Source organism: Anser brachyrhynchus (assembly GCF_964034855.1).
Source record: "Anser brachyrhynchus genome assembly, chromosome: 9".
NCBI lineage: Eukaryota > Metazoa > Chordata > Aves > Anseriformes > Anatidae > Anser > Anser brachyrhynchus.
Window position 1 is genome coordinate 9234622 of NC_137703.1, and position 24578 is coordinate 9259199.

The following is a 24578-nucleotide window of genomic DNA, read 5'->3' on the forward strand; positions in this document are numbered from 1 at the left end:
TGTGCCCAAGAACAGCTGCCCAGATTCTCCCAGGATCCACTGATGCAAGCACAGACAGGATGCAGGTGATCACGTTATTTTAGCTCGGAATTACTGTGGTGTTTCTTGTACTAATCCAGGGCATGCAGTTCAGCATTTCTGTCACAGCCCTTGGCAGTGACCAGAAACCTTTGTTCTTTACACAGCAGGAGACAGAAAGGAGAGCTCATGTCGAATTACAGAAGTATATTGATTTCTTTATTTCATGCGTGTCTGACAAGTGATTAAGTTATGATTTACTGGCATTTCGCAATAAGAAAAGAAAATATAAGTGCTGCTATTCAAAGTCATTTTATCTTGTGCTAGATACTTTAAGAGCTTTTGGCAATAATTGTTTCTGAGTCTTATGCAGTTTTTTTTTCTAACATTCAGCCTTTATTTGTAGCACATTTTGCTGATTAATTTAAAAGTGGGAAGGTTAGGAAAATCCTAATTTCTAAGCAAGTGGATGTTATAGCTATTCAATAACCACTCAGTTACTGGTGCTTTTTCTTTGCTTGCTCGTTTATCTTCTGTAGCTTGTGTTAACCATTTCCAAATATATTCTCACATATACTTTTCCATGGATTGCAAGACTACAGGATCTTGCATAACATTATTCCTTTTGCTTTAGCAGGAATTTAACAAGCAAACCACTGATTTTCATTTATGTGTTAATAATAAATAAAGACTCAGTCAAACAATTACAAAATAGTTACAGCTTTCCGGACTTCATTTGGATGTAGTATTTTGTGCATTTTAAACTTAGATTTTTTTCTTTTTTTTTCCACATTTCTGTCCAAAAAAAGCTGAGTATCACAGAGATGAATTTACATAGCTTATCTTTATTACATAGAAGGAGTTGTCTGGTTTCCTTTACTATTATTCATTTGCATTGCATTCAGCTCTTTGGGGAATACAACTTTGTACCCTTGGGAGCATATTTTTTCTAAAATCAATCAGTTGTGTTTGTTAATTTATCTCACATTGGAATTGTCTTTGTTAATTTAGAGGGCAAAACAAGCTGCATATCTTTATGCAGAAGGAGGGAGAGAAAAGTGAGAAGCATCAAGGACTGCTGCCTTAGAGCTGCTGTTGCCATAGAGCTACTAACGAGAAAAAAACTGCAGCATGGATTTCTTCTGCTGCTGAAGGTAAGATGAGGGCACAGCAAAGGCTGTAGGAGGGAGGGGGAAGGGAGGCAGAGGGAGGGAGAAGAGGAAGAAAGTCTGCGTCCTTGCTGTCTAAAAAAGGAAATTCAGTTTCAGTGTACATGAGCAGAACTGCTGGTGCAGAAGAACAAAGCTATCTCAGTTGTTTAGGGTAGCAAGAGTGATGAGCAAGCAAGCGCATTCCCTTGCTTTCGGGAGGAAATGCTGCAAAGAAAAGAGAGACAAGAGTGATTAACAGTTAGAAAATACTGCTGCTTCAAGATACCTGCTTTTTGACACTGCTTTGGCATTAATATTGTTCCCCTGGGTAAAGACAGCTGTAAAAAAAAAAATAAAAATCAGGTAGATAAGGAAGAAGAAAAACTAGTGCTGAAAAATTTCAGCATACACTTAGGAATTCTGTCTGTATTAAAACGTGTCAGTTGTTACATTCAGATGTGCAGCACTGTGAAGCCTTTCAAAGTGCAAGTGCAATTATATTCTCTAAGAAGAGATTCTTATGATAAATTGATATTTTATCAATCTTTAGTTCTGAATGCAGAACTGATACCAGACCTGCTTTCTGTGGAATCTTTTGAACAGGGTGAGATTTGTAGGCCAAGACTCTCCATGCTTTCTGCAGAATTCTCTACTAAACACTCATCCCAAAAGCTGCTGCCGCTGTTTCTACATCTGTTTAGCCTGTCACATCGTGCAGCTTTTTGCTCTCATTCCCATGTTGATTCTCTCAGTCTCTTTTTGAGATAAATTAACCTGTGTGCCCTGCCCAGCAAACCCAGCACACCTGCCATGTTTGCATAGCAGGACCTCAGAGGGATACTGAAGGCAGTGATAACACTGAGTGTCTTAGTTACGTTGATAATAGTGTGTTGATATTGCTCAGCCAACTGATTGCTGTATTATTGAGTATGCTTGGATAGAACAGCCTTTCCTTTGCATTTTTTTATTTTGTATTTATTGCCATTTATCAAATGTTTGACCATTTCTTCTGGAATTTTGTTTGAAGGTTGAGTCAGAGTTAATTTCTCCAATAGCAGCCTTCTGGCTTGACCAAGATTCATCAGTTCAGGTTGTAAATAAATAAAAGTACAACTGGGATTCTGAATTTTGTTAGCAGTACAGTCTCTCACTGTGAAATTGTTATTCCTTGAGATTATAGCATTTATACATGCCATTTCTCAGCTGTGAATGACGCTGGGATAGCTATATTGATCGTGAATACATCAGTTGCCATTTCAAAGGTATGTCATGAGGAATTGGACGTGTAAGTGTGTTTTTTAGGAGTCAGACTCATTTTGTGAGTCACACTCATTTTGTCAGTGTCGTAAGCTGCAGACAGCTTATCTGCGGTCTTTGGAACCATTCTTTTTACCTCCTGTAGTCCCCACTGCAGTCAGTGGTTGATGACATCATGTTCAGTTTTGCATGGGTCCCTTGAGCCAGCACATAAAAGTCAAGGCTTAATCCATGATCGTGATAATCCAGGTGACAAGGGTGTAGTCATCTTCTGCTCCAAACAGTTGCTAATATCTTGCTGGAGTGAATAATTTTGTATGTGTCTGAGTTCCACAGAGCATTAGGCTCTGCATTTCACGAAAGTTCACTCACCCTGTGTATCAAATCAGTTTGGGTTCTTCAGAGATCTGAGATGATGCTTCAGTCAAGTATGACCCCGTATAATAAAACCCTGTGTGTTGGGTAACTATTCAAGAAGGAATGGATGATCCTTATGCAGATAAAATTTAGTTGTTGTAGATAAATATTTAGTGGAAAGTTATTGTTGCAGTCTTAGATGAACTTAATGTAGGTCTGCGTTGGCAAAAACAGGTAGCCAGAATCAGTCATGTTGCTAATTGATAGGTTATTCTCATATGTTGCAGGTAATTATCTCTTGCTTATAGTTCGTGTATTTATTGCCACCATCAAGTGGAACCAAAGTGCATATTTACACTGAAAAAGAGAAGAGCTACAGTAGCGCTACTACACACATGTTGTGGCTGATCAGCTGTGTCCAGTGTGCAAAACGAAGTGCAGATGCACTACAACTGTCTTGTTAAAGCTACTCTTGTGCTAGACTGTGTAAACTACAACTAACCGATCTATCAGCTTTAGAGGAAGTTCCAAAGTCGTCTTGGTTGTCTTTTGGTAGAAAAGGGCCTTTATCTAAAGGTAACCTAAACAAAGGGTTGTTTGTAAGTCTATTAATCTGTCTGCACATTTGTACGGAACTCTGAGGAAAAAGGAGATCTTGTACTTTGTGCTTGTTTTTCTGCTTCTTCAATTTGGTTTATTTTGTGGGAATGGTCAAGAGAAGAAGGAAGTATGACAAAACGTTGCCCAGAACACTCTAATCTCTGTATTTGAGCCAGGAAAAAAAAAGCAATTAAGCCACTAGTGCTGATGTGATTAGTGCCAGGACCTGCACCAGTTCCCAAAACACTTCTAAATGCATGAGCTATTTTTGAGGGTTAATGCTGCCCGTAATCACCTTTTTCTGTCTTGCAACTGTACTACTCAGTGTCCAGCTCTCTTTCAAGTAATAGTTTTTCTACACCAAAGGCACTAGCTGAGTGCTCCAAGGCTTGATTTTGAGACATGCTGAGCACTCACAAAGCTATTTAAAGTTAATGGGAGCACTGGTTTCTCAGCACAATTTAAAATTAGGCCTATGTGCTTAAATAAGATTTTTCAGTTTAGGTGAATTCAGACTGATTATTTAAACAGTCTTATGACAGCTAGACACCTTCTGGAACTGATTTTTCTTTTTCTTTATGAGGCATTTTGTCAATACTGGATTGATTCCTGGGAAGTTTTGTTATGTTGCATTATATCCCTTGATTATCGTTATTATTATTTTTGGTAATCATTACTACCATTTTAGTTAACACACAGCTAGTAGAACAGCTGGCACATAGGTAATGAAGTGAATTCAGCTATAGTAGATTTACTTTTCTGTGATGCTTTATGGGATTAATCTTTCTTCCTATTAAATTGAATGGAAAGGAATTCACTTCGGCTGAAATGCTTAAGGGTTAGAGAGAAATAATGTTCCTTTATCATTTAAATTTATTTACATGTGTCTGGTGGATTTTTCAAGGTACTGAACAGTAATGTTTTGGGCATGTAGGTAAAAATATTTCTTTAAATGTGCTATGGATCCCATGTTTTGTTGATGACCATGACATTTCAGTAGTACTCTGTTCTTATCTACCCCAACTGTTTTTTTCCTATAGTAATCTAAGTTTAATTAAAAAAATGCCCTCCCTGGGTAAAAGGTATACCCTCACTCATTCCCTGCCTGAATCAGTTTTGTTTGTTCACTCCCTTGTTTTGTTGTTCACACAACTATTTCATTTCAAGTAAAGTGGTGTACTAGGTCTCCTGTAATGAGTGCTTGCAGTGGAAGATGGAGGGGTCATGCACTGTATTTGTACAGTGACTTCTCACAAAAGATGTTTTGGGTTCAGGTGTATCAGTTTCACAGCAAATGTACTTTTGCATGAATCTGGATTCTGTCGAGAATTCTTTGTGACTCACTTTGAACTGAAACAGCAAGGTTGGTAGTTCACGGTGTGAAACCAGCAGTTTAATGCCTGGTCTTCAAATCACAGCTCAGCAATGTGCGATCTGGTATTCGTGGCAGAAGGGATCACAAGATCAGATTTCTGTGATCTGTTATTACGTACTGAGAGGAGTTACTCCTTTAGAGCTTACATTTGAGTTTTCACTGAGCAGCAGATTGAAACCAGTTCAGTAGCAGCAGTAATTTTAGTATTCATTGTAGCAAGATGCCTTACCCAATTAGGAAAACTTCCACTCTTTCCTCCTTAAAGCAGCCTTCCTCTTACTTTGGAATGCAGTAGAAACATTGCTATTAATTACATTTTACCAAAACAACTTTGCTTAAAGCATAATTAAAGCTGTGGAAGCTGAATTATACAAACCTGTTTTTTGTAAACACAGCAGAATCGAGAATCGTGTGTGAGTAGCTGGTTGTGGAACTGAAAATATCTATCTCCATATATATATATATATATATGTATATTTTAAGAATACTTGAGGAATCTGAGCTTCAGATTTGGTATGGCTCTGTCTATACATCAGTGACCATGCCGTGTTGCCATTTCTAATTTTCTAGCCATTTAGACCCATTTTATCCTCAGAGCTGTAATTTCTGAACTGGGAGCAATTATCTTGCTGGCTGGGAGACTTAAGAAAAAGAGGAAAGAAGTGGGTTCTTACATCTCATCAAATCCCAGTATTCACTGTTAGTTCCCCCCATTTTCTATTGTTAGGTGCCTGCACATCTCTCTCCCCCGGCTCGTTACACGATGGGAACATAGCATTAGAGGATGACTGGAATTGCAGAGTGTGATTAAAAGGTCACATCTGAATTGCAGCGGAAACCCAGCAGGCCATTCAAAGTAAAGCTGGGATTTTTTCATGTCGGTTAAAATACGTATTTTTGTCTCATTGCCACAGATGGAATGAACGAGAGAAGAGAGACAGTAGCAAAATGGCCATCAGGTGGCTCTGGTTCTCAGCAGTATCACGACCAGGCTTAATTCAGACATGTTTTCACACCCTAGACTCCCATGTCCAATTGTTTATATCAGGCACACTGCGTTTTTTCTGATGCAGGACTAGCTATTATTTTCTTTATGTTCACGAAATTACACTTACAGCATTATTTATACACCTTGCACGTAATAAGTGACTGGCAAGCTTTTTATGCGCATTTGATGGAGCTTAACGTTTAATCCTGGTCGCACAGACGTGGTGTGTGATTTGCAGTGTTACTAACACAGACGAGACGCTGAATGTTGAGCCTTTCCTGGCAAGCACAAAACCCTAATTTGGAGATCGCATTTGGGGATCAGGGATTTTACTGCAGCAGAAAATCTGCCATCTGCTGGCCGAGGAGAAAAATACTTGTTAAGCGTTGGGGTGCACTGGACGAAGAGAGCTCCAGTGACAGCAACAGTGGGAGAAACTGGTGGTTTTGCAGAGCTTTTCAGCAGCAGGTCTGAAACAAGCTGGGTCAGTAACTTTCTGACAGCGTATTTTTCCACCAGAAAGTACTGTTCTGTTACAATTAAAACCTTCTGTGGGAGCACGTCAGTGAGAAATTGGAGTGTTCCATCCTCAAACTGTCAGCACATACTGTTTCAAAATGTTTAGACTTGTGCACTGATTTCTAGTCCAGAGTGATTTTTTTTTTTCAAGTAATGATTTTTGAACATTATAAAAACAAGAAGTCAGAATTGAAATTGACTTATTTGCATTAAACATTAATGAAACCTTTCATTATCACTATGCTAAATTCAAGGCAGTGAAGAGTCCAGGTTTATATTATCCTGCTCTGGCCACTCAATCTCTGCTTCACGACTTCTGGCCATGTATCCATGCCTCTGTAGGGAGAATATGCCAAGGCTCTGACTGTCTTCTCATTCTTAAAGATAAACTGTTCAGAACTTATATTCTTTTTAATAGTATAGCATATGCAAAGAATTCTCAGTTATAGCCAGAATTATCCTAGTCAATATTCAGGAAAAAAAAAAAAAAGAATAAAATGACATAACTCTCAAGACTTTCCTTTGTATAACTCTATAAATTTAGTACTTGTCATGTGCCAAAAAGACAAGATAGACTTTGCATTTTATCCTGCAAGGAAAGGAATGAATGAAAAAATTACAGGAGCTGATTAGCAATAGATCTTGGAGTTCATAAGTGTTTCTGATCATATATCACCTGTCATGACAGATAATTATCTAATAGATACCTATATGGTGGCCAATTAAACTGAATTAAACAAAAGTTTAGATCTAACCAGACTGAATTTATATTCAGAATGACATTTTTTAATTATGGGTATCATGACTTCTTAAATACCATTTTTATGGGACTTTTAATACAATTAATTAGAAAGAAGAAAAAAAACGTGTATGCAAAATCGTACAGATTCTTCCTCAATGACTCTTCCTATCAGATAGGCAGAGTTCTTCTGATCACAGTGTGCATACCTACCATGTGAGCTAGGGAAATAACACCAGTTTGTTTACACCTGGAGGAACCAGGCCCAGGAGAGGGGAAGTGTGTTTACAATGTCAGGGAACGTTTGGTTTCAGAAAGTATGAGTTCAGTTCTGTGATTTGTAGGGGTCTGACCTGTCATGATTAGAAATACCCTCCTGCAGAAGACTTTTTGCCTTTTTTTTTTTTTCCCTTTTGCTCTTATCTCCTGTTTCCAGTTACCATTTGTAGCACCTGACCTTTTCGATAACTTTTTATGTGACTGCATAGTGGTTCTAACTGGTAAACTGATCTAGCATTAAATCATTTATTTGTCTATTTATTGTGGGGTGTTTTTTCAGCCGAGTGAGTTATTGGATTCATACACTGTGAAAATGCATTTTAATTTGCTGGAAATATTTGGTTTTTAGTTTATGTATTCCACCAAAATCTCAGACTTTGATAGGTATTCAGAGACTGGGCTGAATTTTCTATTCTAAATTAAGCACGCTCTTATAGTGGAAGAAGGTAGACAAATTTTAGATAACTTAAGTGTTTGCGGTTCTGTCATCTGATCTGTAATGTTTGTGCACCTCTGCCACCTGAAAATCTCACTCAGCAGGCCTCTGCTGTGCAGTTAACATACTATGCACAGAGAATAACAGAACGGCTTTATTGAGGATTCTCTCAGCTTTCCCCATTACCTTATTCAGCAGAACAGCCTGCTAGTGATGGACTGCTGGCAATATTGCTTCGAGTCAAGAAACTGACAGGTGAAACAGGTTCCTTTATTTTATTTTCTTTTTTAAAAGATACACTTCAGGAAATTAGAGAAATACTATTTCAGATATCTAAGAAAGGCATCCTGGCGTTACGTTGGCTTGCTTTTGTCTTACACATACTTTGTTGAGATTTTTCATGTAGTTTCCAAATTTTTTGTGTAATTGTTTTAAACCTAATACAGTGAGAAGTGATCCAGTGGTTGACTGTGTGCTTCCAGCAACGTGAGGCAGGCGAGATAGTCGTGATTGTAACTTCTACAGCAGAAGGCTGTTGACTTGCCAGGTCCCTTTGCTAGACTGGTTCTGAATCATTGGTGCCACACCTGATTTATGTTTTTGTCAAATATGCAAAAGATATGCAAACTCGAAGTATTTATATATGGTCTTAGGTCCCTAGAAGCGCTGGTGACCTACACGAGTATCTTAGCTAAAAGAACAGGAGCTTTTGCCTCTTAGATCTTATAAATCTCAAAAGGCAATAATTTTCTGTTTTTCTCTGTATCACTTCCAGAGAGGATCCAACAATACTTGAACTATGGTAAAGCGTCTGAAAGATCAAAGCTCCTCTCTTCATTTTGGGGAGGCGCTGAGGTTTCTGTTGTAGGATTGACGTTTTCTACAGCAGAAGGCAAGAGATCCTCAATTGTGAATTCTCTGGGAAAGCTAGAAGGAACTGGAGGGTCCACAATTGATTTCCAGGGTTTTCCAGGACATCTGGGGAGAGGAGATTCTGGGCGATCTGGCAACCCCTCAAATAAAAACATATAAGGAAGATCTACTGGTTCGGCAGGAGTACCAGTTTCCGTTCCTGCAACCCCTGAGTTAACTAACTCTGATGCTGTTTCAGCATTGGGTGGTGGGAAGGTTTCCTTTTGATTAAAAACCCTTTCACTGGATTCCTCAGAAGATTCAGATTTGGGATGTTTATGTTTACCATTTTTACTGTTTTTTCGATGCCTACACCCGTGGCTGGTTCTGTGCCCACAGTCAGTTTCCTGCCTGTGCCTTTTGGCAGACTCATCATCCTTTTTAAATCCATGCCCATGCTTATGACCGTGCTTATGCCCATGTTTATGCCCGTGTTTATGCTCAGGTTCACCTTCGCCTTCTTGCTGCTCTCCATCATCTTTTGTTTCTTTGCCAGGTGCTTGACTTTCTTCTTCATTTCTATCAGATGATGGAGTTTGATCCATGTGTTCTAGCGCAGCAAAGCTTCGGAAAGGAGTGAATCCTGGAGGCCTTCGTAGAAGTGTAGTCTAAAAAACATTGCAGTATTAGCTGTATTCGTTACACAAACAAGAGCAATAGCTTCAGATTTGGGGAATTCAGAGCCTAATTGCAATACACAAGTCAATTATCAAAAACATGTTATTAGATTTTTCCAGCAAACTTAATAATCTTTTCTATCTGTAATAAGCATGAAAATATGAATATCCTCCCCAGTAACTCCAGAGTATTTTAACAGCTCTATAATAAAAGTACAATTTATTTACCACTTAGCCCAGAGAAGCTGTGGATGCCCCATCCCTGGAGGTGTTCAAGACCAGGCTGGACGTGGCCCTGAGCAACCTAATCTAGCGGGTGGCGTCCCTGCCCATGGCAAGGGGGTTGGGACTGGGTGCTTTTTAAGGTCCTTTCCAACCCAAGCCATTCTATGATTCTATGAAATTCTGCCAACTTAACATGGGAATGATGCTACGGAGAGGAGCACACATAAGTATGTGTATTTGTTTTAATTTATGAATAATACAGTTGATTTCTAGGACTAAGTTTCCCTGCTGGTGTTAAAGTATAACATTTTAACATATAAAAACAATTTATTCTGAAGTTTGACACATCTCTGTATAGTTTAAGTGCAAGAATATACAAATGATCTGTGTCATTTTGTCATATGAAACGTAGCTATGCAGTTTTTCTTGATTTGACTTACGAATTTCATAGGATCGCTTAGAAATAATACATGCAGATTAACACTAAAAAACTTATTTGTTACTGAGTAATCTCTTTTCCTCCATCAGTGTTCCACTGAAAGGTGAAGACTGAATGCCTGGTGGAAACATGGGTTTTGTTTCTGACCGCCAAAGTGTCTGATCCTTACCTAACTGCAAATCAGGGTTGTTTAGGGTGGAGCTAAATTTCAAAGTTGTTATGGCTACAATATTTTAATGGAAACAAAAGAGATCCATTTATTAGTTGATATATAATGAATGAATAGATAGTTATGAAGGTTCTGAGCAGAGTGAAGTTGCTGAATACAAATGCAGGTTAATTAGTTTCACTTTATTCAGTATGTCTTCTCTTCTTGATCAGGGAGCATGAGGATCCCTGGATTTATTTAAAAACAAACAAAAACCTGCAATCAAATATGTTTTTGGCAATGCATTACAAATAATAATTCAAAGAAGTTGATGGGGCTCACTACTTCAGAACTTAAGTGATAACGCATAGGAGCAGTCAACAATGTTCTCACTGCCCTGTTGCCTTTTGTTTGTATTTCTGTAATCACTGTTGTCCAGTGTCTCATGTTGTGGCAAAACTGACTTTGATGTCACAAGTTGCTGAGGTTAGAGGGCGAGAGGGAAGAGAGTGGCATTGCTGAGGTCTTTAAAAGAACAATGTATTCCTTTATTTTTGGTACAAAATAGGGGATCATTTGGAATGGGGAAAGAATTTAATGTCTGTCTTTGTTCTATTCTCTTCATTACCAATTATCATAAGTAATCATACCATTGGCTGGCCTTCAGAGCAGTTAACCTTGGCAGAGGTTGTATTCTGCCATGGGACCACATAAATCTGTGCTTCACAGTACAATGGTGGCTGTTGACAAAACACAAAACAAAAAAGCATCTTAAGGCAACAACAGAAAAGAGGAGTGCACACAAAAATATTAATTTTTAATAATACTTTTAAATACTAGAAATTGTACTTGGATATCAGTGAAATCTGTCTTAGTGATGGAGAGGTCTGTATTGAGACAGATAACTGCTTAGCTTTTTGAGGTTATAGGATGCATTCAGCTTTGGATTGGAGATTGGATCTTAAAAGACTGGGTTGTTCATGCCCAGCACTTTTGGAGCATTATTTAATCTTCAAGATATTCCTAACAAATACTGTTTGATGATCGTATTACCTCTACTGAAATTTCAGGAAACTGGGGAGGAGGAGGGAGAAGCAATTTTTTTTCTAGGTAATGCCAGCTGTACTAACAGTTTTAACTCTCGGAGGTAAGCACTGTTCATATGGTGGGAAAAAGAAGTGGAAATAAGGCTTTTCTTTCCCAAATAGCTCCTTCAATAATGTTTTCTGGGCTTATCAACATTGCTTTCCAGTGTCTGGAACAGATTTTCAAATTATCAGCAGCACGTACTCCAGAAGCATAATTCCTTTGTGCACCAGTAACACTAAAATCTCCTGCTTTCCTCAGCTGAAAGTGCCACAGGTTCAGGAGCATTGCAGTCATTTTTTTATCGCAATAACCTCCTTTCTTTGATTCTTTAATATCATAATAAAGTCCCTTTTGCTTTACAGTGAGCACTACAATACTGCAGTTGGAGTGACTCAGTTTAAGCTTCATGTTTTACTGCCATTGTCACTGGTTTGGAGTTACAAACACTGGAAGGTATCCTTGTTGAAGCAAAAATTTATGGGGAGAGGTAACAGGAATCGGGATCAGATGTGAGTTTACTTCATGTGCTTACCAGTTCACGTGCAAATGAATTTGTCCATTAGGAACACTACAATTGGCAACATCCTCATTACTTACACTGTCTGTTGTGGCTTCACAGTTTTCATGAAGCTTTTCAAACTCTTTCTTTGAACAGTTTGTCTTCTGGGCTCCAAACGTTAGACGGTAGTTTTGTCCTGCAACCACCTGAAAAATCAGCAAGAAGGCTTTCTGTGGTAAAGGCATTTTTACTGAAAAGGGTTCAGAGAAAAGATGGCTTTCTACAAGCTTATACTACTTGTAGTCTATAAGACCTGACCCCTGGGACAACATATGTTAAGAACAATATTAAAATATTTGACAGCAAACCTGTCTGCTTCTAATCAACTCACGTATTTATTCCAGTTCCCATTCTCAGAAATTCCAGCATAGCAACTGTAGGAGGGAGAGAGAGGTCAGAATAACGGGCCCACAGTTTTGGCTTTGTTTTATTGGATGCCTGTCGTAATTTATTAATAACAAATGAAATCATTAGAGACACTATTGCAGGGAGCCAAATATGATGTAAGAAGAGTTGAATGTTAGTAAAATGAAGTGCATGGTGAACAGGCTCAGTTGAAAATAAATGCATTTGCCAAATGTATTAAGGAGAGAAACCTCATTGTTCGAAGAGTGTGCCTGGTACGAGCTGTCTTAGTATTTTTACACAGCCCGAGATAACGTATCTTGCTATAGAGACAGCAGGAAAAACATGAAATTGTCTTTTTAAGTCCCTTATTAAAAATTATGTGTGTTAATACTGATCATGATATGAAACATGAGAAGGAAAAAATGTTTAAATGATGAAAAAGCAGAATTGTTATTAGTAAGATAAGTTATTCAGGAAAACTTATGTATGCTTCTAGTGCATTCTCCGGTGGTACTGCTCATGCTCATGAGAAGTTCTCAAGAAAGTATTTTCTGAACTTCTCCACTGTTTTATCTTCAGTTCTTTCCTAAACCTCTGTTTTGATATGTTGGGACAGTAAAGTAGGCAAACAGAAATGCTGACCAGTATTATCCTCGTGGTTTCTTGTTCTTTAGCTGGATTTATCTGTGTATCTTGTTATTGCAGAGGTGTTTTCTTGTGAGCCTAGTTGGAGTATTATTAGCAGCAGAATTAGTGTATGAAATAGCAGATTTATGAGGGGAATTGGGAAGCCCCATTTCTTGGAGCTTACAGCTACTGTAGACGATGCCTAAAATAACATACAGAGTATTGGTGTTGTGGAGTAGTTTTTGCCTAATAAATCTTTTCTACTTTTAAAAAGTCTATGGAATGTCACAAAGGCTGATTAAAAGGGGTACTGATACAGAAATCCGATAGGCAACAATTATGTTTAAAGAAAAAAAAAATCAAGGACTGGAGATGTTTCAATCCAAGCCAAGGTCGATTAAATTTCACCAGAAAAAGTGTGTAGATCCCTCAGTTACCATGCATATCAAAATATAGAGATAAACATTATTTGAAGTTGAAATATTAATGTTAGCTAACACTTAGTTCAGACCAGTAACACTGCCATGTCTGTTCTTCATTTCTGTGGTATATGGAGAATCAGTTCTAACAGGAAGAGTGAGTCCCAACCTGCACTGTTGCTGATGCTATTGCTCCAGCTTTATAGTAGAAGTCATCATTGGTCTCTGAGTTATACTTCTTCATAGAAACCTCCAGCAGTTCCTTCAGTTCTGGACTGTCGTCGGGGATAGCCCTTGGACAACCAGGACAAATGAGAGTGGGAGGATTTACCACGTCTTCAGCTGCAAGAAACCAACAGATTTCAGATCTAAGGAACAGAAGTTTCAACATAAATAGATATAGGCTGGGAAAAACAGTTATTCTTAAACCCCTGCCTTCTGGCAAACTTCAGATTTGAGTCTATCAAATTAAGCCAAAACAGAGTTGTGTTTTATATGATCAACGTCATTATATATTGGTTATCTCAAAGAGCACTTAGTGTCACATTGGATACATAACAGAAAAACAAGAATTGTGTGTACTGACTGCAGATAGCTAGCAAATAAAGGCAGGGAACAGCTACATGTATGGAAGAACCTGAAGCAGGGAAAACAAGTGGTGCATGATATTGGCAATGAATGGGTGTGTTGAGGAATATCATTATAATTTATGGGAGAAAAGCAAACCAATGGGTAACAGGTGAGAATGCAGCACTTACTGCATAGAGTAATGCTGTACTCCCTGTTCTAAAGCTCTGAAGCTGTCACAATCTGTGTTCAAATAGATGGCTGCAGGAAAAAGTGACAGTAAGAAAACCATCTGGGGGTGTGATTGTAATGAACTTAAAATTCTAAGTAGCTTACTTACCGGAGGAAAAGAAGACAACCTCTAATGTATGAAATTTAAGTATAAGTATTCAGTAGGAAATAAATAATGGTATTATTGATAGCTGAATTACCAATTTTGGACAACATCTTAAAGTCCGCAGCTCCGTTGCCTTTCAAAAGAATACATTAGAGCTCTTCGGAAGGTTAGGTGGAGTTACTTATTTAATGTGATTTTAACTTGGTTGTATTTGTGATAGAGAAGGAAGTAATTTTTGTAGGAAGCAATACTCTGAGTTTATATCTGAAAGTCAGCAGGCAGCGCCATGTCATAGCAATAGGGCAGTACACAAATGATAAAATAAAACTTTCATTTGCATATGAAATACTTGTAGGAAGTCAAAAACATTCCATGGTAATACTTCATTAAGAGGCGATGCCGTTTTTATCTCAGAATAATTGCTTTTCTTGTTATTATCTGTTCTTATCACTTGCGTTTTTATCTCTTTTATGACTATGAAAAACAATAAAATTGTAGAATTTTCAGAACTGGTCACACCAGTTACATACCTGGGAACTTGCACTGGCTTGCAACATCTACAATCTCTGCCTGAATATTTTCATAAGCTTTGGCATCACATTTACCTATACGCTGGAATTGAAAAAAAAAAAAAGTCATTATTAGTTGGAAATAATGAATAAGCTCACATCCTAATAGCTTCTTGCTAACAGAGTAAGTCAAGCATACTGCTGATAAATCCTTCCTTCGATATACTGGGAGCAAGCAGCCTGACAGACAATTTGCACAGCCAATAAATGATCAGGGTTTAAAAGGACCACTCAGAGAAATTAAAACCATAAAGGAGAAGATGAAGGAACTATCCGTATGTATTCCAAAGAAGGGAAGAGGTTTACAAACGGAATCCTGTTTTATGGAGAACTCACTGGAATTTGTCTCGAACTGTAAAAACCAAAAGGAAGATTACACAACTAACAAATCAAACACTATTGAGTTTCTGGGCCTGCTTGTATTCATCCCAGTGCTCTAAGGGAATTGTGGTAGATGATGTGCTTAAGATTGCCGTGGTATTTTAGGGCTGGAAGGAAAAAAAAAAGTGATCCTGTTCTTTTTTACATGTCATAAACCCATAAAACTTATGTCTGTACCCTTCAAAATCTTAGAAATTAGAATAAGGAAAGAATTAAGGGGCATGAATACATCAAAGGGAGTCGGTTTTATTGTTGTAGACAAAGGTTGTATTTTGTAGATTTGTCCAAGTTCTTCAAAAGGATCGACAAAAGTGGGTAGAGACCTACCTTGTTGATAATGTGTGCTTATGGTTTCAGAGAAGTTTTAATGAAGTCACTTATCAAAGACTCTAAAGGAAACAAATTAACTGTAGAATAAGAAGAAAGGCCCTTGCATGGATAAATAACCAGTTAAAACACACAAAACAGCATAGGGCTAACGATCAGTCTCACAAAGGCAGGAATTCAAGAGCTGGGTGTCACAGAGTTTTGACCTGGCAGAAGGAAATTAATGTAGAGAAATGTAAAGTGGCGCACATGGAGAAACCCATCCTAACGCCATGCTAGGCACTGAGCTGGCTGTTGCGATTCAGGATCTTAGGGCTAAGATACTTGAAAATGTCATCCATGAAAATGTCTGCCTTGTAGTTTATAGACAGTTATCTATAAACCTGGATTTAAACTTCATTAGCTAAGTAAGACTTAAAAATACATATAAATAAAATATAAAAACGTATTTGAGTCAGGCCTCAACCATTATTTTTTAATATGATATTTTTGTGATAAACAGGTTTTGAAGATTACTTACGCCTCTAGAAATGGTTTTGCACTCTTTAGTTAACTCTTGAAATTGTGCTTTGGAGCAATTCGTCTCCTTGATTTCATACTTGATTATGTAATTCCATCCAGCTACCACCTGGAACAGATATTTAGGAGATATCTGTGTTATGTAAACTAATACAAACGTGGAAGTTAAACTATTAAATTCAATCAGCAAAGAAAGCAACACCACCCTTCCACCCATCATGGCAAAAACAAACCCAAAAAGTGTTGTCCTTGTGACACAGGAAGTAAACAAAGTCATGTAGTAATTAGAAATGCAGTTTGTATTCAGATCCTGCTTCTGGCAGGCCTGCAGCCTTGTAATGCATGGTTCCATGCACTTTCCTCCCAAGAATCTGTTCCTTATTACTCCCAGTGACGGGAAGTTGCTCTAGATGGATGACTGCACTAACGCAGCTTGGCAGTTCCCGTGTTCCTGAGTAGGTGACATAGTAAAATAGTATGTGAATAATGTAACTTTACACTGCTGGCATCGTTTGTTATTGAGTGTCCTGCATTTGTCATCTACTTGTAATTCTGTCTGCTTTGGGCTTTTTCCCCTTTTCCTTTTTTGTCCTGATTTTTGACCTCTTTTCATTTTCTCTTCAGGAAGCAGTTCTGTTTCCCTCACTGTGGCTATTGATCCTCACCCATGGAATGTCTCCATGTCAGAGTGTTGTGTCAGGTAGTATTGGATTAAAAAAAGGGAAATAAGAATCAAATGTAGATGCTTTCCATCACAGATCAGTTAAAGTAGAGGGCTCTGACTAGTCTCTCTTGGCCAGAAATGACATGATAGCTTAATTTCCAGCTGCTGAATTGCAGTCTCTGTGACATTTGGTCATATGGCTTAAGTCTTGTGTAAGCTTGTCTTTCAGCTAAGAGGATCATTGCCATCAGTAAATAAAGGAAGAACTGTGAATTAAATCATGGGTCAAATTGACATGAGACTAGAAGATGCTTTTTGACTAAGCAAATATGTACACCTTCAAAGAAAATGGTTTGTAGCTGGTGTCAGGTTATTATAAGCTAGTTAAAAAACAAATTAGAGGCTTTGCTTTCTAGCAACATCACACCAGGAGAGCCTTTCATGGGGAAATAACTGTTGCATGGAATACTAGATAACAAGGAATTTCTGCGACCTGAGCATTCATTTCTTGCAAAGCAGATATTCCTCTGTGCAGAAATCCTTCAGCCAGTGACATGCTGACTTCTTGTTTTTCATATACATTTTTTCCTTTATTTGGTTTAGCTATCCTATAGTGGATATCAGCTACTGACATACGGGTCCTATTGCATTGCCAAAATGTAGGTGCCTGCTACTGTTTGAGAGGCTGTGGAGCATACGAGACATCTGCACAGGCTGGCACAGACCCTAGGAGAGGCCTGTTCCTGCTGGAGCTTCAGGGAGAAGCCAAGAGGAATACTCGAGAACATCTGAGATGACACAAGATGCCTGTGTCAGCACTGAATAAAAACAAACTGGTGCTGAACATTGGTTAATTGCAGCTGCAGAGAAAGTGTTTAAAATCAGTTTGTAAAGTTGACAGCTCTGGAAATTCTGTAGGTAACAGTTTTTGATTTCTTACAAATGGAGTTATTTACACGGTCTACACTCTATATGCATTCCATTCACTTCTGTTATGAAATGTAAAACACCTTAAAATCAGAAATGAATACATAAAACAAACAAAATACCTTTTTTTTTTTTTTTGAACATGTAGAGAAAAGTCCCATACAGACCTGTCTTTTAGCTTCCTTTATTTCCACAAGTTTAAAGAGGTTGACTTCACCACTGTGCTTGTTGAACTTCTGAATGGCTCGCTTCAGAACTTCTGATACTTGTAAGCTGTCGCTTGATATATCATGAAAGCATCCAAGACATACAGCCTTAGAAAGCGTTATCTTGGGTGGAACTGGAAAAGAAAGAAACAAAAAACATGCAGGGCTTCGTGTAAAGAAGCTTGAAGTTTTGATTTTTCATGTCTGGGAATGAAAGAGAAGGTTCAATGAGCAAGAATCTTTCCTGCTTTTAATACGAGCGATCAGCAAAACCCAGATTTCAGTTTCACAGAATCATCTAGGATGTTTCAGGGCCTGCAAAGACATTCACTGTATTTAGATGCTTGCTTCTGTGTGTGGCGGTACGGGAAAATTTCATCCATGATATTTGGATCCATCAGTGAACTTAATTCAGAGGAGTAAATGAGTTCAGGAGCCATCAGATCTCTGAAAGACCTTCCAGGTAGTTTTGGCACCAACAAGGAGGGGTGTTAACCTCATCCACCTCATCTAGTTAGGGAAGAAATCAGTGGAGGTCAAAATTAAAAGAGATGTTCTTCAGATCTTTCAGAGCTCACCTACGGTGTGCAGCTGCTTCCTGTGCTCACCGTGTTTCAGGAGGGGGACTTGGACAGGAGAGTTTTGGCTCAGCCACGTGAACTGCCCTGACTTTGAGCTTCTTAGGGACTGTAGATGAGCTTTTCTACTGCTTTGCTGGCTGAACTCTCCCTGCTAGTCACTTTGGCTGCCAGTTACCACTTCGTGTTACCCTCAGGCTTAACCAACTTGGTTGTCGATAGGCAAGTGTGATGGGGATTCTGTTTCCTTCTACTAATCCTATTAACTCTCTTTCCTTTCTGGTAATCATGGATTGGATTTTCATAAATTAATTTTATAGTTCAGTACATAAATTAATTACATGATTCAGTGAGCTTGGGAATCAAAGTGGGACATTGCATGGTCTCTGTGGAATTGAAATAAAGTTTGTGTGCCTGATCCTCAGCTGGCAAAAACTGGCTTTAATGGAGTTATGCCAGCTTGTACCAGCCAGGGAACAAGTCCAGGGTCAATATATATATGTTACAGAAAAATGACACTGTTTTCAGGGAGTAATCACCAAGAAGATAATAAAACAGTACACCCAGTTCTAAAAGGACTGTGTTCTCAACATTTTTATACATTTTTGTAAAAGCTGAGCAAATGTATATGCTTTTTTCAGTTGCTATAATGTGGTAACGAGATGAGCTTCTTATGCTGGATATGACTTTTTTTTTTTAATTCATGTATGTTTTTTTAGCTTACTAAAATACCCAAATGCTAATTTCCCATGCACTCTCTGTGAGATTCATGCACCTTTTGTTGGCAACTAGATGTCACCATTGCCTTACAAATCTATTTGAAACCAAGTGGCCTTTATGCAGTAGTAGAGCATGGAGTTTGTGTGTACTGCAGTTCCTAGAAAGACACTGATTGTAGGTACAGACACGGTAGCTTTAAACAAGATAAAAAGGAACAAAAACCAGAGATAACCTGCCAAACATTTCAGAAGTCATGTTACCAGTTAGATGGATATTTTAAAACTAGCTTGGATTTGTCTTACATGAATGCTAGTTATAGATATGTAAAGATCTCAGTTGCAAAGCTTTCATACAATGCGACTTGATAAAGAAAAGTACTTCTTTTGATTAAGAAAATTATTATGTGAACATAATAGTCATATATGAATGTCTTATAGGCAAGAAATGTAGTACTCAATGTGAAGGTCTAAAAGGTAGTATACCTTCTCTCTTATTTGATTCTATCCCTACTGGATTGTATTATTTATTAGATGAAAATTTCAGTTGTGACTAGATTTTTCTTTAGGTAAAATTTAACAGAAATTATATTGTCACTTTTAGTTTGGAGAAAATTAAGATACAGTTTTGTCATAATTTTTTTCCCTATTCATTTCTGGTACAATTTCATACTTGAATAAGTAAGGACAGAAATTTGAAGTGTGATAAGGGGTATCTAATCTCTAGGTTACTGATGTGCTTTTTGGTCTAAAGCAAATTAATTTCAACCTGGTATAATTTTAATGTTTGAAGAAACTTGCTACACACCCAAGTGCCACTTTAGATCACCAGGTAACAAGGCTGTCTCCATAGACAGAAGTTACCACTGCTTCACTGGCTTAGTTTATATATGCATACAAGTGGAGTGAAAATTTTACCTTTAACATGTAGTTGCTTATGCAAGATGATTTATGAGTGTCTGAACAGAATGATGAGGAGCTCCTACCTTTAAAATTTCCTGAAAGCCTCAGTACGATGTTTTCCCCGTTCTTATTTGTCAATGTACTTTTTGAATGCTGTCCCCAAACAATTACATACCTGGAACAATTTTGCAATCTTGCGAAACATTACTTGTTCCTTCAACATTATTAATGTGAACTTGAGCTGTGCATTCTCCTGTTTTCTGCAAATACATATGACAACATTTGTCTTAAGATTGCTTGATGAAGAAAAATACTGTGCTATATATTCCTCTAGTTATTGAACAAAGCTGACAGTTGCAAGTTCAGTTTGGGAAACAAGTTGATATGTACATTTGTAGTTATGTCAAATTTGCTGTTTTGTTCCTGGAAAAGGATCTGTTTTGTTGTTTGTGAGGAGAGCAGGGGATGAACTGAGCATGTAATTTGGAAGTTAGCTTTGTATCATGGTTGATGCGTGTTAATTAATGAAGAATTTACAGTCAGAATAAAGGAAGTGAACACATCCTCATGAATAAATCTAGGTAAATACATAATTTAAGTAATTTCCTCTCTGCTGATACAATATATACAACAGTGATCATGACATTCCACATTGATTCACATGCTGTGGTCACTCTCAGCCCTTTCTTTGCATTGTGTACAGTGTGACATACGAGTGACCTGCTGGCTACGTGTAGCATTCCTGCATGCTACGTGGGCCTGATTGCACCTCCTCTCTAGGTGCTCTGTAGTGGCATGAGCCAGACAGGCTTTGTACTGCTAGCCACCCTCTGGTGAACGTTCTGCCACAGTGGCTTCCACATCAGTGGTTTTCTTGGTGCCAACCTGAAGACAGTTTGGTTACGCAAGTTTACATAAACACAAGTACCAGAGAGTCTGACAGCCCCCACACTCTCGTTGTGCAAGTATCTTCTCTTGGATTTATTGTGAACCTTCATACTGAACCTCTGAAGTGATCCTTTCTGCTGATATTTAGGATTTTAATGGTAAACTCACAAATATTAGTGGTTAACTTCAGGGTTGTAAACAGTTCTGTACTGTACTTTAGTCCTATAAGCTCCCAAAAGCCACAGAGCTAACAAAGTTAAATTCTGTATTGTTTCCCAGGATGCTGCGGTCCTGGCCATTATACTGATGCTTCTCTACAGAGAACCTTTAAAGAGGTTAGACACTTACTGCTTCTGCAGATGCTTTGTAATCACAGTCCTGCCAGAATTTGTTCTCCTCAGCGGCACAAGTGGTCTCTTGTATTCGATATTTCACGTGGAGTTGTTTGTCAGGACCTACCTGGATGAAAACAATATATGTCATCATTTGCACAGTGATAAATCTGGACATCAGTGAAAAGATAAGAGCTTTGAGGGGTAAATACTATCCTATCCTGGAAATGCCCAGCCTGCCTTCACATCACGGTAACAGGGTACTTATGCTGCCCTGCCTGCTTGGGGGAAAGGGGCAAGGGTGGGCTCTGGAGCCAGCCTTTGGCTGTACTTGCAGTTTTTCTATAGGCATTAAAGGCTGAGCCGCTCTTAGGGGTGGCCTCAGGATTTCCCTAAGATGAAATACAGACAAACTATTCAGCAAAGTTTAGCCTGACCACTGGAAGCATTTCTGATGTTGGTAAATAAGTAGGGGGCATTTTCTCCTCGCCATAAACAGAGCAGTAAGCCTCTGCCTACAGGGAACATTAACACACTGCAGTATTTGTGGTTCTTCCTTCAGAGGACATACAAAGCCAGAAGTTCCTAGTAATTTACTGCCACTAAAAATGCTCTGCTAGCGTACTATTTCAAACACAGGCAATTGCTGTACTTTAATATTAATTCTTCTAGCGATATCATTTAAGGATAATGAAGTAATCATTCTTGGTTTAGTGGTACCAAGAAAGAGAAGCTGAGTTGATATGGGTGGAGTATTTACACTGGTGTAGGTGAAGACAGAATTATATTCTGTGTTCTTTCAATTCCTGTTGTGCATTGCTACACCTCTGTAGTATACCTAAGTAGAGGTATGCGATGTAATGGCTGCAGGCTGTAAAACAGGATGAAAGGGTCTCTAGAAATATAATGGAGTTAATCCTCAGCAGGTGTAAACTGACATTTATGGAGCTGCATCAGATTATACTGTCTGGGATGTGGATTTAAAGAGCCAAATTGTGTTGTCTGTTACAGTTTTCTAAATCTGGAATAAATCAGTTCAGTGAGTAAATGAAACACGTGAGAAAAGATATTGTTTCTGCATGTTATTTGTTGTTGGTTTATTTCATTATTATTATGAACAGTTATGTCTTTAACTGGGGCAGGTTCAGTCTTCCACCAGTCAGCTTTTATGTTTTATTACCTTATCAATAATGAATGTACATGAATATGTAATAACCAGCTATTTAATTAATGCATTCAAGATTGCGAGACTAGCAATGAGTAAAATCTATGCCCTTTTTGGAAAAAAGAATGCACAATATGAAGAAAGCTCTTTTGTGGATTCCTTTTCTCTGTTTTTTCTTAACATCACAGTCTGACCAGTGATTCAAAGTAATAATTCATTTCCACCTCAGATCTTTTAAGAAAAGGCAGTATATCGAGAGAAGGGAAGAAGAATTGCAATAAATATGTATTCTTAAACATAGAATGTTATTTAAGGTAAAATACTGAAAATAACATCTGTCCTTTGGAGAAGGAAGCAGTGTTATAGCTCTAATAGAAGGAAGCAAAAAGGAAGTCGGTGTTATAGCTGCGGTATAAAGATGTTTGCATTTGGCTGTTGTTGAGGATGCATGTAGTTCTGTGAAAACAGTGGGATTATTCATTTGTTTAATATTAATTTTATAAAGGCCTTGACAGACTTTAGTCTTTGTCACTACAGGCTAAGATCGCCCCACTTTGAAAACAGTAAAACCAGAGGATAGATGCCAGGAGGTGTGGGTGGTTTCCTGTAAGGCATTTAGCAATTCATGTCCCCTTTTGAGCTCAATTTCTATCTGGGTAAAAAAAAAAAAAAAGTGTCTTGTGACTCTGGAGTGCAAAATATTCTTTCTGACACTGGGTTTCTTGTGTTTTGCATCTGAAAACCCAATTCAGTAGAAAAAAATGCTAATGTTGTTTTCAAGTAAAGTAATGCTTGTCATTATTATGGTAATACCATTTTTGTATGCCTCTCAGAGGTAAATACTCTTTGTTAGATTAACTTTGTACAGAAGGACTCCAGGCAAAAGATCATGTTTCATTCTTTTTTTCTTCTGTAATTTTAGCTGTCACCCTGTTTGACTAAAATATCACCTAGTGCCTTTAGATACATCTGTTACTCAGGACTAGCATCAATCAAATAATATTCACAAACAATTTATTCACAGTATTGCTGAGCTTTATTGGGTCATTCTTTCTTTTTTTTTATGCATGACACCAGCTCTTCCCAATTCAAGATAACATCCAGGTTTTTTTAATAACCATTGATCTCAAGAACCTTACTGATGATAGAGAGGGGTAGGATTCCCAAAGAAAGGAGAAAACTGAATGGACAAGTAAGACACATTTTATTAGTGATATAAGTTTCCTGTTCTCTACTCCTTGCATTAATAAGCAATTCACCAGCACCACAGCTCCATTGATAAGAACATCCCTGCTTGTCATGGTGACAAATATCTCACCGTGCAAGCCATTGCTTTTATTTTTTTAAACTTTTTTTGCAAGACACTTTGCTGTCACGCTTGCTATATTTTGTGAATGAGACGGAGCAAATCTGATTCAGAGCGCATAAACAATTCCAACATGCTTTTTTTGTGAAGTCTACTTACTGTTCTCTTGGCTTCCATCACCATGTACAGAGCAAACTGATTACCAGAAGTGCTGTCTCCATTATATTTCTTCAGTGCTGTGTCAACAGCTTCGAAGACATCAGGGTTATCACAGTCCAAAAACTCAAATGGAAGAGGGGTGGCTCTGCTAGAAAGAAAACTACAGCAGAGTGCTAGCACAATGAAAGGTTTCATAACTGGACAAAAAAAGGTGCCCTGAATGAGAAGGGTTGTTAAAAAGCAAATGGAAAAGGAATGCCTGACAAGGATTTAGTTACCTCTTCTGTTTTTCAGGACCAATAGCAAAGTAAACAGAATGAGCAGTTGCTGGGGTTGGTTAGTTCTCATCGTGCCCTGTTTATACTGCAAATAAACTTCTGAGTTTCTCTAAACAAACTTTGTGTGGTCACCAGAATGACACTAAGGTTATCCACCTGCCATCAAGATAACAGCTAACTGGCTGCAGCTGGACGTGGGTTTAGATGAAGCACAATGACCCCTGAGCAAAGGAGAAAGCAGTGTTTGTGGCTTTCTGGCCTTTATTTTAACACCAAAACTGCTACTCGCAAAGAATTTTAGGGGGTTTACATAAAACACCCAAGAAGGTCGCAAAGGTAATGAAGTTCTAGTTCTAGACAACAGCACTGTAAATTTTATAGGTGTTTAGTGCTCACACTGCAATAGTTCCAAGAAGTCAGAACATAAGTAAAATAAGTCTTTGGACAGATGCACATCATTAAAGGTCACATAACTCTTCAACAGCAGCTGATAACCCTCATCCTTCACCCTGCTTTTGGAAGTGACTGTCTTTGCCATCATGTGGAGGCTACCATTGGATCATGCTTTAGCCAGTCTTCATAATGTTTTGTTGTCATTACAGATGGGAAAATGATGCCTTAGAACAAGGGCTTCAGGAATGTTGCCTGTATTGG

General features: G+C 38.2%; 2 protein-coding genes across 2 annotated transcripts in view; one reads left to right on the plus strand and one right to left on the minus strand.

The window, feature by feature from the left end:
* Positions 1-24578, plus strand: part of SENP5 (SUMO specific peptidase 5) — a 174902-nt gene continuing 150324 nt past the window's right edge. Inside the window, exons 1-2 of the mRNA XM_080604317.1 lie at positions 1-65; positions 1030-1172. The gene's annotated coding sequence lies outside the window, so the exon portion shown is untranslated. The remainder of the gene's footprint in view (positions 66-1029; positions 1173-24578) is intronic.
* On the minus strand, positions 7977-23974 carry KNG1 (kininogen 1). Its single transcript, XM_080604313.1, has 10 exons — positions 23647-23974; positions 21033-21143; positions 19972-20056; positions 17561-17733; positions 15804-15911; positions 14537-14618; positions 13272-13444; positions 11747-11854; positions 10711-10800; positions 7977-9239 (listed from the first exon to the last, which is right to left on the minus strand). The coding sequence occupies exons 1-10, from the start codon at positions 23839-23841 to the stop codon at positions 8517-8519; spliced, it is 1848 nt and encodes a 615-aa protein (XP_080460439.1). The 5' UTR covers positions 23842-23974; the 3' UTR covers positions 7977-8516.

Excerpts from the sequence above, each read along its gene's own strand:
- KNG1 (XM_080604313.1), bottom strand. The coding sequence starts at position 23,841 with ATGAAACCTTTCATTGTGCTAGCACTCTGCTGTAGTTTTCTTTCTAGC. Across the intron at positions 10,801-11,746 it reads GTGAAGCCACAACAGACAGT|CCACCATTGTACTGTGAAGC; the intron begins GTAAGTAATGAG and ends TTTTGTCAACAG. Across the intron at positions 9,240-10,710 it reads GCTCTGAAGGCCAGCCAATG|ACTACACTTCTACGAAGGCC; the intron begins GTATGATTACTT and ends AATGTTTTTTAG.